At 39.5% G+C, this 15310-nt stretch overlaps 1 protein-coding gene across 6 annotated transcripts in view; it reads left to right on the plus strand.

The window, feature by feature from the left end:
• PPP3CA (protein phosphatase 3 catalytic subunit alpha) overlaps positions 1-15310 on the plus strand; it is a 278936-nt gene that overhangs the window by 215540 nt on the left and 48086 nt on the right. For all 6 annotated transcript variants that reach the window (XM_083835543.1, XM_083835544.1, XM_083835547.1 and 3 more), the window contains 3 exons: positions 3165-3289; positions 12527-12638; positions 13615-13760. In XM_083835543.1, the coding sequence (XP_083691669.1) occupies positions 3165-3289; positions 12527-12638; positions 13615-13760 (383 nt within the window). The remainder of the gene's footprint in view (positions 1-3164; positions 3290-12526; positions 12639-13614; positions 13761-15310) is intronic.

Consider the following 15310-nt stretch of genomic DNA (forward strand, 5'->3'; position numbering starts at 1 on the left):
TTCACAGTCAAAGGACGTTTCAGGTCTGTACATTCAGACCTGGAAAGTGTAAGATCCTTAAAGTACTTCATGCTGTTCCAAAGCAAAATATTGGCTTGGGTTGCCTGTATGTAACACTGTGGTCTTTCAGTAGGAATTCTGGGATCTCACTGAAAATTAAATCTGTGTTAACTCTTAGTTTTGAGCATCTTCTCTTGCTCCCACTGCTTTTACCTACTGATGTTATGCTTCTATTTTGGAACTACTGCAATTGCTTGGCAAGACTGAGCTCGAGGGCTTTTTAGCTTTCTCTTTTTTTTCTTGGATGTATTTCTGGATCTGTTGTCAAGTCTGGAAAGAATAGGCTGCTGTGTGTAAAACGTCTGGAGTTCCCATCAGCTATTGATTCTCCAGTCCGATTCAGAATTTTTGCAAGCTGTGGGGTTGCAAGGCTCTGCGGTTTTTATTTCTGTCCTCTTCACCGGTTTGCTCTCTGCTTTTCTGACTCGTGACAGGCTCGTGGACGTGTAGCTACTTGGAGAAAGCTTTTTAACCTTGCTGGTTTCTCTGTAATGGCCTCGGTGTACTTACCTGTCCACGTACAGAGCAATAAATAAATAACTAGCCTTTTTTCTTCGTGGTTTTGGGAAAGAGCAAAAGTTGAATCCATCTAAAATCTTTCAGTCTCGTTCAACTTCAGTTTTTTTTTTATGGTTGGAGCAAATGGGGGCGGGCGATAATTGGGAGAACTGTACAGTTATATAACTAAAAGCTTTTCTGCTGGAAGTTAGGAGAGCAGATTGCCTGGCCATCAATGCGCGACACGTGTTCGTAATCTTCCCACAGTGTCCATGCAGAGGAGTACAGTCAGGCACTGTGCTTTGGTTTCGTGGATGAACATGTTCAAATGAAGACACGATAAAAATATTTTTCCTTTTGGGGTACACATTTTATTTTTTTTAAAGAAATAGGAGTGGTTTTGTACTACTTGAGGATTTAAATAGTATTTATGTTGCATAAATGATGGCAGTTATTATTCTTAGCTAGAAATTCTAGCTGTTGATGGCTTCAACATGAAGGCTGTCATCTAAAACTCATGTGGGAAAAAATCGACTTCAAAAAAGAGATTATGCAATGTAATTCAGTGATGATAAGAGCATTTTGAAAATACCCAGTTGCTCTCACGGAGAACTGCTCAGCTAGCCAGCAGTCGTGAATTGTCACCCATTTCACATAAATATTCATGAAAACAGCGACTGCAAGATCAATAAATTTTTTCTGTTTTGTTGATTTTATTTAGTTAGGTTTTGGATGGTATGATAATGTTACATCAGTCTTATTGTTGATGTAGGCATTCAGAGAAAAGTGATGGAAGTTAACAATATAATGCGAAAATGAACTGCAGTGAAAGACAAAGCATGGAGACTGCGCTGCACTGCAAGGCTGTTGTATTTGGTGTTACAACTGTTGCTCTATATCGCCTATACTGTTCTATTGTATCTATGTGGAGATGTGACTTCAGCTTCTCCATGGCATGAAATAAATTTGAGGTTTATTCATCTGTGATGGTACAAGACCTCAGTATTGACTTCCAAATAAAAGCTCAAATACGAGTACTGCTTGAATACAAAAAATAAAAAAATGAAAGAAAGCATCTGAAGTCTTCTGAATTTATAGTTAGCAGTAAACTAGTTGTATTGCTGTTGCAAGATAAGGTCCATCTTTGACCCTTGCTTTATTCGGTCTCTTTGTAACCACCCTTCCAGTTGGCAAATCAGAATATTTAGAGTCGCTGAAGGGAGACCCAGTCTAAAAGCGGGAGGAATGAGATTCATGCAGGTGTCTTTGTTTTTACCAAAAAGGCCTGGAGAAAGGGAAGCCGCTTTGCTTCAGAAGCTAGTGAAAATCCCCAGAAGAAGCCAATGGTAACAAACCAGTTTTGTTAAACCACGACATGTTGTTCACCTTCGAAATAGAACAGCATTGGAGGAAAGACTTAATCAGGAGCAGCCCAAAATTGGTCTGGATATTGCCATACCTAAGGCTGGGGTTTGACAGACGTTCTTAGGCTAAACTCCTTTGCATCCACTCTCCTGGGGGACCAAGCTGCAGTGCTTCTCCTTCCATCCCTTATCTCTTTCAGTTTCAGGCCTTAAGGCTGTTAACATTTTTCTTTTTTAAAGCTTGTTGCCTGAAAAGGCCTGGGCTTGGCCCTAAACTGGGGCCAAGTTGTTTTGTTTTGTTTTTTTCTCCCCTTCCCTTGGGTAGAGGAAACAAAACAAACCAGGTTTTGACGCAGCATTGTTAGTTAAGCTTCCATGGGGGACTCCAAAAGCTTTGCCTTCCTTCCTGCAGATGTTTGAAATCACCCACCAGTGAGTATGAGATTTCACAAGAAAGCAGAGCCAATCTATTGAGTCTGAGACACAAAAAGAGGCATCTCTGCTTAGCCCTGGCTGCACATCGCTTGTGCTCTGCCTGGCGTCCTGGGAGCTGCTCTTTTTAGAGGTGCTGCTGGTTAGGTTGACTTCATTGTAATGAGGTGAAACAAATCATAATTATGCAAAGTTACATAAAGTGGTAAAGGTTAAAGCATGAAAAATCTGTGTCGTCTTGTCTAAGACATGCTTTAGAGAAGCAAGCAGGCCATTTTTTGTATGGTTTCTTCCAGTTCTAAAGGAACCTTAAGTCCAAAATTTGTCAAGTTACGAAGCAGTAGCATACACAGGACTGGCATGTTTCATCTTTCCCAGAAAGCTTGGCCTTGTTCATCTGGGGCTGAGACAAATAGAGGCATGATGGTGAAAGGAAGAGTAAATTTGCTTCAGCGTTTTCTCTATTCAGGCCTTCTTTGGCTCATCTTATTCCTATTGCCAGTATTGTGTGCTCTGCTGGGCAGCGGAAGGTGCGGATAGATATCTGTGGAAATAAATATTGGTCAGGTTTGCTTGATAGCTCTCCTCTAATTAGTTGGTAGCATCTTGCACACTTAGGTGGATGCATGTCATAGAAAAACTGCTTCTGCTGAACAGCTGCCAGCTCTCACTGATCATTTAACTAGAGGACGATGCACAAATTGCCATAACATGTTTCTTATAAGAGACACTGACTTCAGAATGTGGGTGCCTAAGATGATTGTAGCATGGTGAAACTGAATACAGCTCTTTCTTTTCTTTTTCTTCCAGTTTGTGGAGACATCCATGGCCAATTCTTTGACTTGATGAAACTATTTGAAGTGGGAGGTTCTCCTGCCAACACGCGGTACCTCTTCCTGGGGGACTATGTGGACAGAGGGTACTTCAGCATTGAAGTAAGTTTCTTATTTCTTTTTTTGGCTGTGAAACTGCTTGCAGCCTGTTGTGTGTATTTGACATAGTAATTTAACCACTTCAGGAATAGAGGCTCTTTGCGGATACCACTGTGAGCAAAAGAGGTCCGTGTTAAATGTCACTGTTGGGGTTTTCATAAAGGCTGTTTGGTATCCAGCCAAATCCTACTACATCTATGCAAGAGAGCTGATGAAGAACAGTCCTAGGAAGTTATAGCGACCATCCAAATATAGCGCAGAAGGCAGTCTGCTCTGCAGCTTAAGTTAAATAGGATTAATAGACATGAGCTATTAGAAAAGAGATGTAGAGGAATAAAGTGACACACAATTTGACTTACTGACTTAGTTGATCTGAGCCTCCTGTATGCAAAATTTTTATGAAGTGGAAGGACTAGATAGAGAGAGAGAGATGATAAAAAAGCCAGCAACATAACATGCTGTGCTGGAGAGAATGAATGAGTTCTGTTTAAATCTGGGTTGCAGCAGTGCATGATCTCTGGCACTTGATTCCACAGAGCAGTGATGGACATGTGCCCTGTTGAAAGTGCTGAGACCCAGTGCAGACGCGAGTGTTAGGATGTAGAATGTGGAGGTCAAATGGTAGCATTTTTAGCTGGCTTGTGAAGGAAAATCTGTGAAGAAAACTGTCCTGCCCAACATACCTACCTTTGACTAGAAGAAAGTCAAATACCAGGCACAAATGCATTGTTAGAGTGCTCATAAAACAAACTGGATTTTTTTTATTTGTTTTGTTGCTTGGTTTTGCAAACTGACAATTGAGGTGCACAGTTACCAAATAAAATCTAATCTAGATTTGCACATCCAGATCATAGCTGATCTGGATCTCATCTGATTGACCACTCAATGGTCCGTCAGAAACCCTTGCAGCAGCTTTTGAGCTATAGTTTGAGTCTTTCCTTTGAAGAGTTCAGACTTGAACTCCCTGTAAGCCAAGGGAGTTATGTTAGAAACAACATAGGTCCTATGATACATGGTTGTGTAGCAGTGACTAGTTAAGATGGCAGCATACACTGCTGTTTCGTTTTACAAACGACATCTTAGTACACTTCTGTCACATTGATATAAAAACATGTAGTCCCAAACAGCTGAGTTACTTGCAATGTGTTTGTAAAATGGATCAGTGCATTATCTTGCCAGTTCTATATTTACACTATGCAGAGAAGTTTTTTAAAAATAAGATTCTATAAAACTACTTATGCTTTATTGGCTGACTTTTTAAAAACTTGCTTCTAAGTGTTAACAGCATCTTTGGGAGGTGATACATTCTACAAGTAGAAATACACTGCTTCAAGTGCAAAATTGCAAGGTTCTTTAGCCCACATACCATAAATGTTTAATATAGTCAGGATTTAGTCTTACACTAAAGTCAATGCTGCGATCAGGCTTTTTGTTGTACCATGCGTCTGCTTTCTCCCTTCCCTGGTCTTTGGTGAGCTGTGGGCTAAATCATCACTGCGTGGATTGCCGTACGGGACTGCTGGAAGAAGGGTGGGAATGTGGAAGATGCCTTTGCAGGCTTACGTTGCTGTGTGACTGAATCTTGCACTACCGTTTTTCAGTTGTGATAGCCTAAGGTTTATCTCATGAAGACTTTGACTGAAGCAAGTTTTATCTGGAAGATTAGAGTTTTGTCTCCATTTCCTTATACCTTTTATTAGAAGAGACTGAACAAGTGATTTGCTTCAGCTTTCAAGCGCCTGTCTGACAGTTTGCCAAAATCTGCTTTAGGGCTATTGCTGGTTACAGACAAGAGGAAGACATATAACATGGCAAAATAGCTTATGGGTGGGGAACAAGCCCCTTAAAATAATTCATTTTGCAATCTGCACATACACATTTAGCAAGTTATATTCTGCATTTAGACTTTTCCGTTCTGGAACACTGCTTTTTCACTGGAAGCTGTGCTGGCTTCTTCTAGAGCAAAGGAAATACCTGAACTGTCCCTTATATTATTCCTTTTTGTACGTAGGATGCTCAAAGTACTACTTTTCTGGTGCATAACTGATTGTCCCCACCTGTCACCTTGATTAAACAATGCCTTTGAAAGAAGAGGAAGGTTTCTCTTTCATAACTGTATTCAGATTTACAGCTATGCATTCAGGCATGAACTCAGCAGAATAAGTAGTGACAAGGAGAGGAAAATGGAGAGGCACGCACTTTGGCAGGCTGGGGCGATGCTTTTGATGGAGAAGGGGTCCTGAGCACGTCTAGCAGGCGCCAGCTTTTGCCAGGACTTTGTGCTGGTGTAGAAGTCATGGTGGAAAACAACCCAGCCTGGCCTCAGTACGTATTTCCACCATGGCAGTCACCCCATGATCTTTATTCCATCTATCTGTTGGCTCTTCTTTCTGCCAATGTAGACGTGACACAATCACAGTTCTGGGGTCTTTCCAAAAGAATTAAGTAGGTGGTCCAAGGTACTAATCACGAGTAATACGAGCTTTTTAAAAATACCTTAAACTGCCGTGAGCTATCTAGCGTAAAAGTGACACCATTGAGCCTAAACCTAGCTGAGTTCTGGCAGTGGGCGAGATAATCCCCGTCTGTGGGCTGCAAAGCATTTGGGATTCTTCTGGATGAAAGGTACTATATAATGTAAGCTATTATCATTAAAAACAGAAGAAGAAATTGCATAAGGTAGGTGGAAGGCATTTGATAATGCAAAGGGAAAAAGGGAAAAGTATTTGTATGAGGCACTCAGCAGAAATGACAGTCCTTGCCCCACAGAGCTTTTGATCTAAGGGCTCAATCCTTCACGTGTGCTCCATTTTTACCAGGCAGAGTTAACTCCATTGCTTGTAGAGGGTGTTTTATGCCTGTAAAATTACTTCTAAGCACAGTGTTGCAGGATGAAAGACTAGTGAAGAAACTACAATAGCTAAAAAAAATAAAAAAATAAAAAAAATGCAAAACTGTAGATACAATGAGACAAGCTTTCTTGGCACCAAATCTTTATCCCTTAGCTGCACTCTTTTCCATTTGACCTTTTGGCAGAGCCTGAGCGTTTCTTCTCGCATTTCTTCTCTTAGAAAAACAGACTTCTGCAACTTGCAGTATCTGATGTGGTGCACTTGTTTCCTCAGCTCTGTAACTGATAACATTTCCAGGCTGTGCTTGTGCACTGTTCCAGGGTTTTGACTCCAGAGTAGAAACCCCTCACTTCTCCCTTTAAAACAAGTTTATGGTCATGGATAAAAGAAATCCAAATGATCAAAACAGAGGGCTATTCTTAAATCCAAAGAACAGTTAGATCGTAAGTGTTTCTGCAGGAATGGATTGTAAGGAAGAACAACTGGTCTTTACCTGAGTCTGAAAACTCTTTTGAAAGTCAGGACATAAATGCAATGCAGCGCAAAGGAGTATGCGTGTAGACTGCTTTTCATCAGTGTTTGAAAAATGACAATCACAGTAAGTGCCAAATGTAATGCATTAATATCACGTAAAGGAACTGTTGGAATTCTCTTCCTGCTCAATCCCACATAAAAACACACAGGCTTAAATTTTAATTGCACACCCTTCTGATCATTTTTGACAGAGCAGACAGTTGAGATATGTACAATTAAACAAAAGTTCAAAACGAACAGAAGTGGAGATGTGCTTAATTAAGGTTCAAAATATGTATACTTGTTCACTTCCCAAATACAAAGACTGACATTCCAAAAGGAGAAGCTGCTTTTGTGGTGTTTCTGGCAAGAACAAATGGAGGTGTTTGGAGTAAGTCTGAAGATCAGGAATTTGACCATCAGACCTTAGTTCAGTTAAAAAAAAATAAAAATAAAAAGCACCTGGCACTTTAGATGCTTACGAACGCTCAGCTTTTAGAATTTGACTGATCTCTCCCAAGAAAAGAGTTGCATATAATAAATTCATGTTAGTAAGCTGTGGGTGAAGTGAATGCTGGCGAAGTCATGCGTTTACCATCTCTCAAGTCTTCATGCACTTCTGAGGGCTTTATTGGAGGAATAAGCACCTTTTTCTCCATAGCTCTAGAATATTAATGTTTCCTAATAAAAAGCTTGAAATATTTTTGGTCAGTCAGGAGTTCATTGAAGTCAATTGTTTTGTTTACTTCTTTCAGAGCAAATCAAGTCCTAGGAACTTCATTATCCTAAATTCCCTTGCCCTTTTCTTTTTTCTGGCAGTACCAGATATGTTTCTGTGTATCAAGAGTTGCATCTTGTAAGATCTTATTTTTGCTGGGCAATAATTCTCAGAACCTTGAATATTCAGTAATTCAGCAAATTCAAGTTATTTTTCTCTATATCAGATGCCCAGATTAGAACACCTGTTTGTGTCAGGACTGTCCTCCCAGCTAGCAGCCTGCATCAGCTCTTCCAGAGTGAGCCACCAGCGTACCAAGAACACATTTGGGATGCGGGGAGAGAGCGCAGGACGGTGCTGTGAAGGTCACTTGCACTGTTTTCCCCTCGTTTCTTCCATATCTCTCTGGGACTTTTTTCCATAGAAAACAGCTTGGGCCAAGACACGAGGTCCAATAAAGAGAGCTAGGAGCCAGCACTTAGATTTTTGTTTAGAAAGTACTACTTATAAGAATTAGTGGAACATTAAAAACAAAAATTATCTGCTCACCTTTTTGGTATAAACTGAAATCCTTCCAAAAGGCTGAAATGGGTGTAATGTGTTTTAAACACTAGAAAAGAGTATAAGGCAAGTAGCGATGTTTTGCATGTGATCATTTTTAATAAAACCATCTGGGAGACCAGCTAGAAGAGTGTGTTTCAGTAATTAAAATCTAGAGGTGCTAAAGTACCGTGCAAGTGTCAAAACAAGCTCCCAAAGCAGCTTGGGAATATTCAGCAGATGTTTAAGAACAATAAATTAAACAAAGGTTGAATGATCAGAACTGAATTCTTCAACAACATTTTGGAACCAGCTGAGACCCTGACCGCAAGGAACGGTTTCACTGTTAGTCCATGAGAAGTAGATTTCCACGGCAGTAGCCTTTTTAATTTTTAAACATGCAACCTCTACGTTTTTGAGCACTTCTTTTTGAGACAGAAAGAACTGGCAAAATAAGAGCACGTTGGCAAAGAAGACTTGTGGCGAGAACTGTAAGTTGTCACTGAAGGTGTGGTTGATGTAGGTAGTTCAGAAAAGTATTTGCATCAGTGATGTGTTTTGGTTACAGATGCAACCTGTCTTTATTTGTCTCTGAAATAATGCCACAATGAATGGTACTAGTAGTGTGAGTGCAGTTGTGTGTAAAAAGGCACATAGTTTCCTTCGGGATAACTATTCCGTTTTAGAAAGCTGCATCTGTACTAGGTACTGCAATGATACAATTACTGCAGTGCAGTTAAAATAATGCAATTTTTATATTTAGATGAGGTGTGTGTTAGGTAGAGTGAAGGAGCTGTGCTAAAATACTGTTCAGAGAGCGTCAGTAGAGATCTTAGTAACGTATGGCTCAAATTATCTTTTTGAGTATGCGTTACCTTGTGTTTATTCACATTGAACTTCTTGTGCTGGGGGAGTGCCCAATGGCATCGGTCATTTGGGGGGAAGAGTTCATCTTTTGGTACACGTACAAAGCTGTAGAGCTAGCAGTGAGCTACAGCTTTTTCTTCTTGGCATCATCAGTGAAAGAGCACACAGGAGGCAGAGGGCTGTGTTGCTGTGGTTGCAATCTAGAGGCAAGGGTAACTTTTTCAAGGTTACTTGCTTTGAGCACTTAATGTGAGATTTGTGGAAGGAGGTCTGGGATTCTTGTTTTTCCTTTTCAGAAGGAGCTGAGACTTATGGTGAGAAGGCTCCAACTCAGCATGCAACAATGGAGTTAAATCCCTAGCCCATTTTGAAAATATGCTTCTTTGGCTTACATAGCACTTAATTGCATAGACCTTTTTTCCTGGTGGTGAGGCTGCCAGAGCCTCAGCAGGAAAACAGCTTGACTACTGTAGGAGCTGGGAGCTGGGCAGATCACCTCTTTGTTCTTACCTTAGGGACGTCTGGGTTGCAAAGTCACTCCTGTACATTTTATGGAGAGCCACAGCAAAGATGACGTGTAGTATATTATTAATAATAACAAAACTTGGAGAAAAGAAGAGATTTTAAAGTTTTGCTACTGGGAAGCAACACTACCAAATAACCAGAGATTATAAACTCAGATTTTCAACAGCAAATTGACTTCAGTAAATGTTCATTTTTTTTGTTCATTTGTTTTAAATGAGTTTGCTTATGCTTTCTGGACTTTACTTTTTTGTATGTAAATGATTAAGTTGAAAAGCCATGAAAAACTGTCACCTTCGTATTTGTTGTTTAGTTTGCAAGGAAAAAAAATCTGCTAATTAGCTCTTGTTTATTCTTACGATATTACGTCAGTGGACTTCTGAACAGAAAAGGGAGACAATTAAAGGAAATATCTAAAGAAAATAAGCCTTAAATATGATAGTACTGAAAACTACACAAATTGTGAAGGCTGGGCATATGTTACTTGAGGAGTAGCTTTGAAATATGGTATTTTCTGGACTGTGTTGCTTCCCCCTTATCTTCTCTAGTTCTCTTGAATGCTTCAAAGAGAACATGGAAAAATAAAAGTATGATAAGCAAACGTAAAGTGATCTAACTATAAGCAAGTACCAAATGCAAAAAAAAGATAAAACTTAGTTTTCCTTATTTGCTTTGCTTCCTAGACCTGGATGATATTTTAAGTATTTTGTGCTCATTTCAATCTTGTCAAGGCGTTATGAATTTGAAAAACTTAAAAGGAAAATATAACCAACTCTATTTTTTTTTCTTAATGAAGCTTTTCATCTAAGCACTATATGTTGTGCTTTCCTAAATTATAAAGTGATTTGGCAGAACTAGAAGCCCTAGGGTAGCTTCAATGCAACTTTTTTTTTACAGTTGGAACTTTTTTTGGATGAATGGAGGTGTCACTTTAATCATCTTGTCTCGCAGCATTTACCTCAAATTTTTGCATTAAACTATAAGTTAAGAGAATTGAGTTCTTGGAAAAATGATGAAACCGAGCAGTCATCGTCAGATTTGGAGAATTTTGCTGGTAATGTGGAGAGTCCAGGCTTTCTTGCCTATTGAAGTGAAATCCTCAAAGCCAAGTCTTCCCTGTCTATGCAGCCTTCCCTAGGCACACCCCTCATGATTGTTTTGAGCCACAGCACGTCATTCATAGACTCATCTAGGTTGGAAATGACCTTCAAGTTCATCAAGGCCAACCATCAGCCTGACCTGCCGCATCCCATCGCTAAACCATGTCCCTCAGAGCCATGTCCACACCTCTCTTAAGTACCTCCAGGGATGGGGACTCCACCACTTCCCTGGGCAGCCCGTTCCAAGGCTTGACCGCCTTCTCCCTGAAGAAATTCCTCCTAATGCCAATCTAAACATCTCCTGGCACAACCTGAGGCCGTTGAAGTCTGCAACCCAACAGCATAATTTCCCACTGGATTAGGTCAACATGATGTGCGTAGTGTTTGGACATTTCTTCTTGCTGCCTGGGGTGGCAGTAACGCCTGGTAGGTGGAGGAGGCAACGTGCAACGTGAGCCTGGGAGCCCTTCCTTACCTTCCCAAGTGGGAGGATTGATTTTTATTTATTTATATATATTTTTAAGTACTGGAGGGTGCTGCCTGTATCTTCTCTACTTTTTAACCTACCTCTAAAGCTTCTGAATAAACAAACAAATTACGGAGTCCAGACAGAGCATCTAGATGTTTACGCACAATAAATTCAAGACAAAGTGCAGCATTGTAAAACCCCTGCTGCTGTGTAATTATCTATAGATAGTGTGAATTTCAGCACAAATGGAAAAATGCGGCATTATGTTTTCTTTAAGATGATGACTGTAAAGCAAATGAGAGCAGAGATCAAAATGTTCAGATATGATTAACATAGATCTTCTATTCCTTTTGATGAAGACATTCTGAATCATAGAAGGGAATTCATACTGTTCATATTTAGAGGCATGAAACTGACAAAAATGCTGGGTTTCCCCTAGGCAGAAACCACTATTAGAAGTACATTTCCAGATTCCAGGCTGTTGGTTATTAAGGTAACTAAACGCCCCGACAGAATGAAGGGAGGTAATTAGGGGATGGTTGCAAATGAAAGTGTTGAATTTTGACACCTTTTGTTTCTTGTGCAACAATCGTGCAGTTGGTGGGTACTTACGAAAGGAAGGGCTGGAGGAGAAATCGTTCAGACAGTTTTGTAGCTCACTTTTCCCTAGGCCATCATGGTCCTTGCCACGTTCTTCTGAACAGTGGGCTCATCAGCTTGGCAGCAGTGGGAAGGCTGAGCGCATCCAGCAGTCTCGTGGGATGAGATGGGACGTGTCTCGTTTCCATTGGCTTCCCTGGAGCTGCCAGCTTGTCAGCCGGGTACCTGGCCAGGGCCGTCATGCAAGGGATAAATATTCTGTGAAGGTTGCAAATTTATTCATCTGTCAGGAGTTTCTTAATGCTTTGACGTTGGTGCCATGCCAATTTTGTTTCAAAACAACTATTTTGTTCAGATGTTCTCGAGAGGTCTCAGCACAGACTGCCCCTCCAAGTCTTCTTTTCTACCTTTTAAAAACGTGTCTACGAGAAATGTCATCTCAAATCGAAGTCTGGAAAGACAAAAGGCTTTATCTGAAGCTTCGTAGTAACTGCATTTAATGCAAGAGCTTTGTGGATTTTTCTTTCTCGTCCGTTTGTGCGGAACAGCATAAAGCGAATAACAAGCAAGAGTTTGTTACAAGTATTCCTGTAGAAATTCTGTAATACTGGAAGCTAAGGTATTTCCTGAAGTGTGGGTTAAATTGTTCTAGGGCAGCAGCCTTTCTTCAGGCAGGATATGCAGATCTTCCGGTGAAATGGTTTCCACAGCAGATTTCTGCCTGGCCTTCCAGGTGGAGCGTACACATTTTTGTTTTGGAGATGCATGGCATTCCTGACAGCTGTAACAACTGAAGGCTGAGCAGGGATTCATTTAGCCCAAGTCAGAGACTTTGATATCAGAGAACACTGATACTAGCTTCTGCTAGTCCGGGTTTCACCAAGGAGAGATGTTTGCACGCAATAAATACACGAACGATGAAGTTTAAGTGTTGAAAACATGTTTCATGCAGAGTACTTTTTCTGCTGCTGCTTCTTTTTGGTGTTGGGGGGGAACATAGTGGTTGAATTTTGTAATGAATTATAAATTATGTTTCTCTTTCTTGTTTCTCCTTTGCAGTGTGTGCTGTACTTGTGGGCCTTGAAAATCCTTTACCCCAAAACACTGTTTTTACTTCGTGGGAATCATGAATGTAGACATTTAACAGAGTATTTCACATTTAAGCAAGAATGTAAGTGTACCTTATAGCCTGTCTTGTCTTTAATCCCTGTTCAACAGCTTCGTTTTGTTATTTTGTGTTTGATACTTGCTTTGACTATCAGTAACTTTTAAGGTACTCCTAACGTTTACTCTGAGCAATTTTCAGTTGCCAGCCCTGTTCCCCGAGCGGGCCGTCATCCTGCAGGGGTTGGGGAGGGTGTCTCGGTGGTGGAGAAGGGAGGGGATTAGTCTCTGAGCTAACTTCTGATCAGAAGTGCAATTCACTCTAAGCCAATTTACAGGGCAACGCTTCTTGGTATGCTCTTTTTATAGGAATTCCTTTCTGCATTGCAAGAAAGGATGCAGTGACACACAAAAGCTCATTAGGTGTAGACCTTCACTTGCACAATGAAACTTTTTTTCTGTGGCACTGTAAACTGAAGCTATTGCCATACTCCTCTGTTGCCTTTTTAGCAGCGGGTATAAAGGAAATGTTAATTGGCTCAAAGGCTTCATGGTTTTCTGACTTTAATATGCACATTGGTAAATTAACATTTCAGCTTCATTGTACCACCTCATTCATTTCGTAATGGTCTTTCGGTAGATAATTAATTGTAAGGGACTGGGCTAAAGTTCTGATTACTTCATAGAGAGCTTTGAGTGAAAATGTAGTAGCTGATTACCATTCAGCAGACTTTTTAAGCCTTGCTGCATAGGTTTCATGGGAGACAACAATGGCATATTAAATTGGTTATTTACAGTTTTTAAGAAAAGTTTAATGAACTTTGCAGAACTTCTGTTAGTTTTGCCTCAAACAGTAAATGAAGAATTTTTCCACCAATGAATAACAGTAGCCTTAAAGGTTTTTTTAGCATGAAGCAAGCTTTGCTGTAGTTCTCAGTGCAAGAGAGAGCAGTGACAGCAAGATTAGGGTTAAGTAGCATTCTATTGCTGTTTTCCTCTTAGGCGTTGGTTGCACTTTTTGATACCATTTTAATCTTTAAAAGGTAAAATCAAATATTCAGAACGAGTATACGATGCCTGCATGGATGCCTTCGACTGCCTTCCCTTGGCTGCTCTGATGAACCAACAATTCCTGTGTGTACATGGTGGCTTGTCTCCAGAGATCAACACCTTAGATGACATCAGAAAAGTAAGTCTGAGTAGTGCTTAGGTCTAATGAGAGAATGGTTAATCACCAATAACTAGAAATTGAATCCTTTCTCACTTCCATTTGTGTAAGATGCTTGTATGTCATTTTGACATTCACATTGACATTATTGCCTTTTAAAGGTCTTTTTAAATAGAATGTAAAAGGAATTGCTGCAATTAGTGGTGTTTTACTGAGGCGAAGAAATCACCAGCATCCAGTATAACGCAGGATTTATCATCTTCGTGTTCTGAAAAATAAATTGCATTAGGGAAATAAGTATTTAGGAACGAATGAACACAGCATTAATTTCTTGTAAGTAAAATCTATTGTCACATTGTGAGCATACCACCTGATGATTCCTTGCACCTTGTTAGGCATTCTGCACTCTTGGAGAGAAGTTAAAAAAATATATATATGTATATATATATATTTCTAGAAAAATCTCACAATACCTAAATAATATAATAAAAAATGTGATATGATAGCAATAATTTATAGTCAAAACATTATTACTTAAAAAAAAAAAGTCAAGAACTTCATTGTCAAAATTTTCTGCCATGGTTTTAATAGTACTGCACTTCGGTGTGCAGTGCTTATAAGAAACTTTTCATAACACAAGAGTATAATATAAGCACCAATTTACTGAGCCCCACTTAGACAATATCAAACAGTATCTTTATGCACTCTAGTGTTGTTGCATGCTATCAAGGATTAATTCTTTTCATGTGTTTTGGTAAAAGAGATATTTAACCCATTCGTTTTTAGTGTTTCTAGCAGTAAAGATTTCATATTTCTTGCATGCAGTTTGAAACTTGTAAATATGGGTATACACTTCTGAAACTTACAGATACTGAAAGATGAATTGTATTCTAAGGTTAATTTTTAGCCTACTAAGAAATAAATATTGTTTAAAAATATAATTCTTAAACCAGTAATTACATATTCTGATTTAAATGCAATTAGATTAAGATATTGACAGCACTTTCAAAAATTACTGAATACAAAGTTTGGTTTCTGAGTTAAAGGTTCACTATCTCATTAAGCTAAAATATTCTCTGCCTGAAAATTAGCTGGCTTTGCAACAGTGTAATAGCAGAGCAACAGTGTTTAGTGCTTAGATTCTAGATTAGGATCATTAACATCTTCACTTCACCCCCCCCATCACCCCCCCTTCCCCGGCAGGTTTATTCATCTTTGGCAATCAGTAGGAATTGTTTTTGCATATTTATGAATTGTTATTTAATTTAAATGAGTTACAGTTACAAAAGCATTAATTGCTTAGAGGGTTGAAATAAGTTAGAAGTGTAGGCATGCTATGAATATTTCATAATGGGGATGCAAAGATAAAATTGTGGTGGTCTCATTAAGACTTTTTAACTTGGTGTTGCAAACAGGTAAGACCACTTCTTTCTGGTTGAAAATTACTTTTTTTTTTTATAATTAACAAATCATCACTTGATCTTTCTGGAGAGAAAGATCCTTTTTCTTTCTAGAGAATGTTTTGGACTGCTGGCTTCACTCTTACAGTCATCTTAACAAGGACTGTTTTT

The sequence above is a fragment of the Anser anser genome, assembly GCF_964211835.1.
Source record: "Anser anser genome assembly, chromosome: 4".
Lineage (NCBI taxonomy): Eukaryota > Metazoa > Chordata > Aves > Anseriformes > Anatidae > Anser > Anser anser.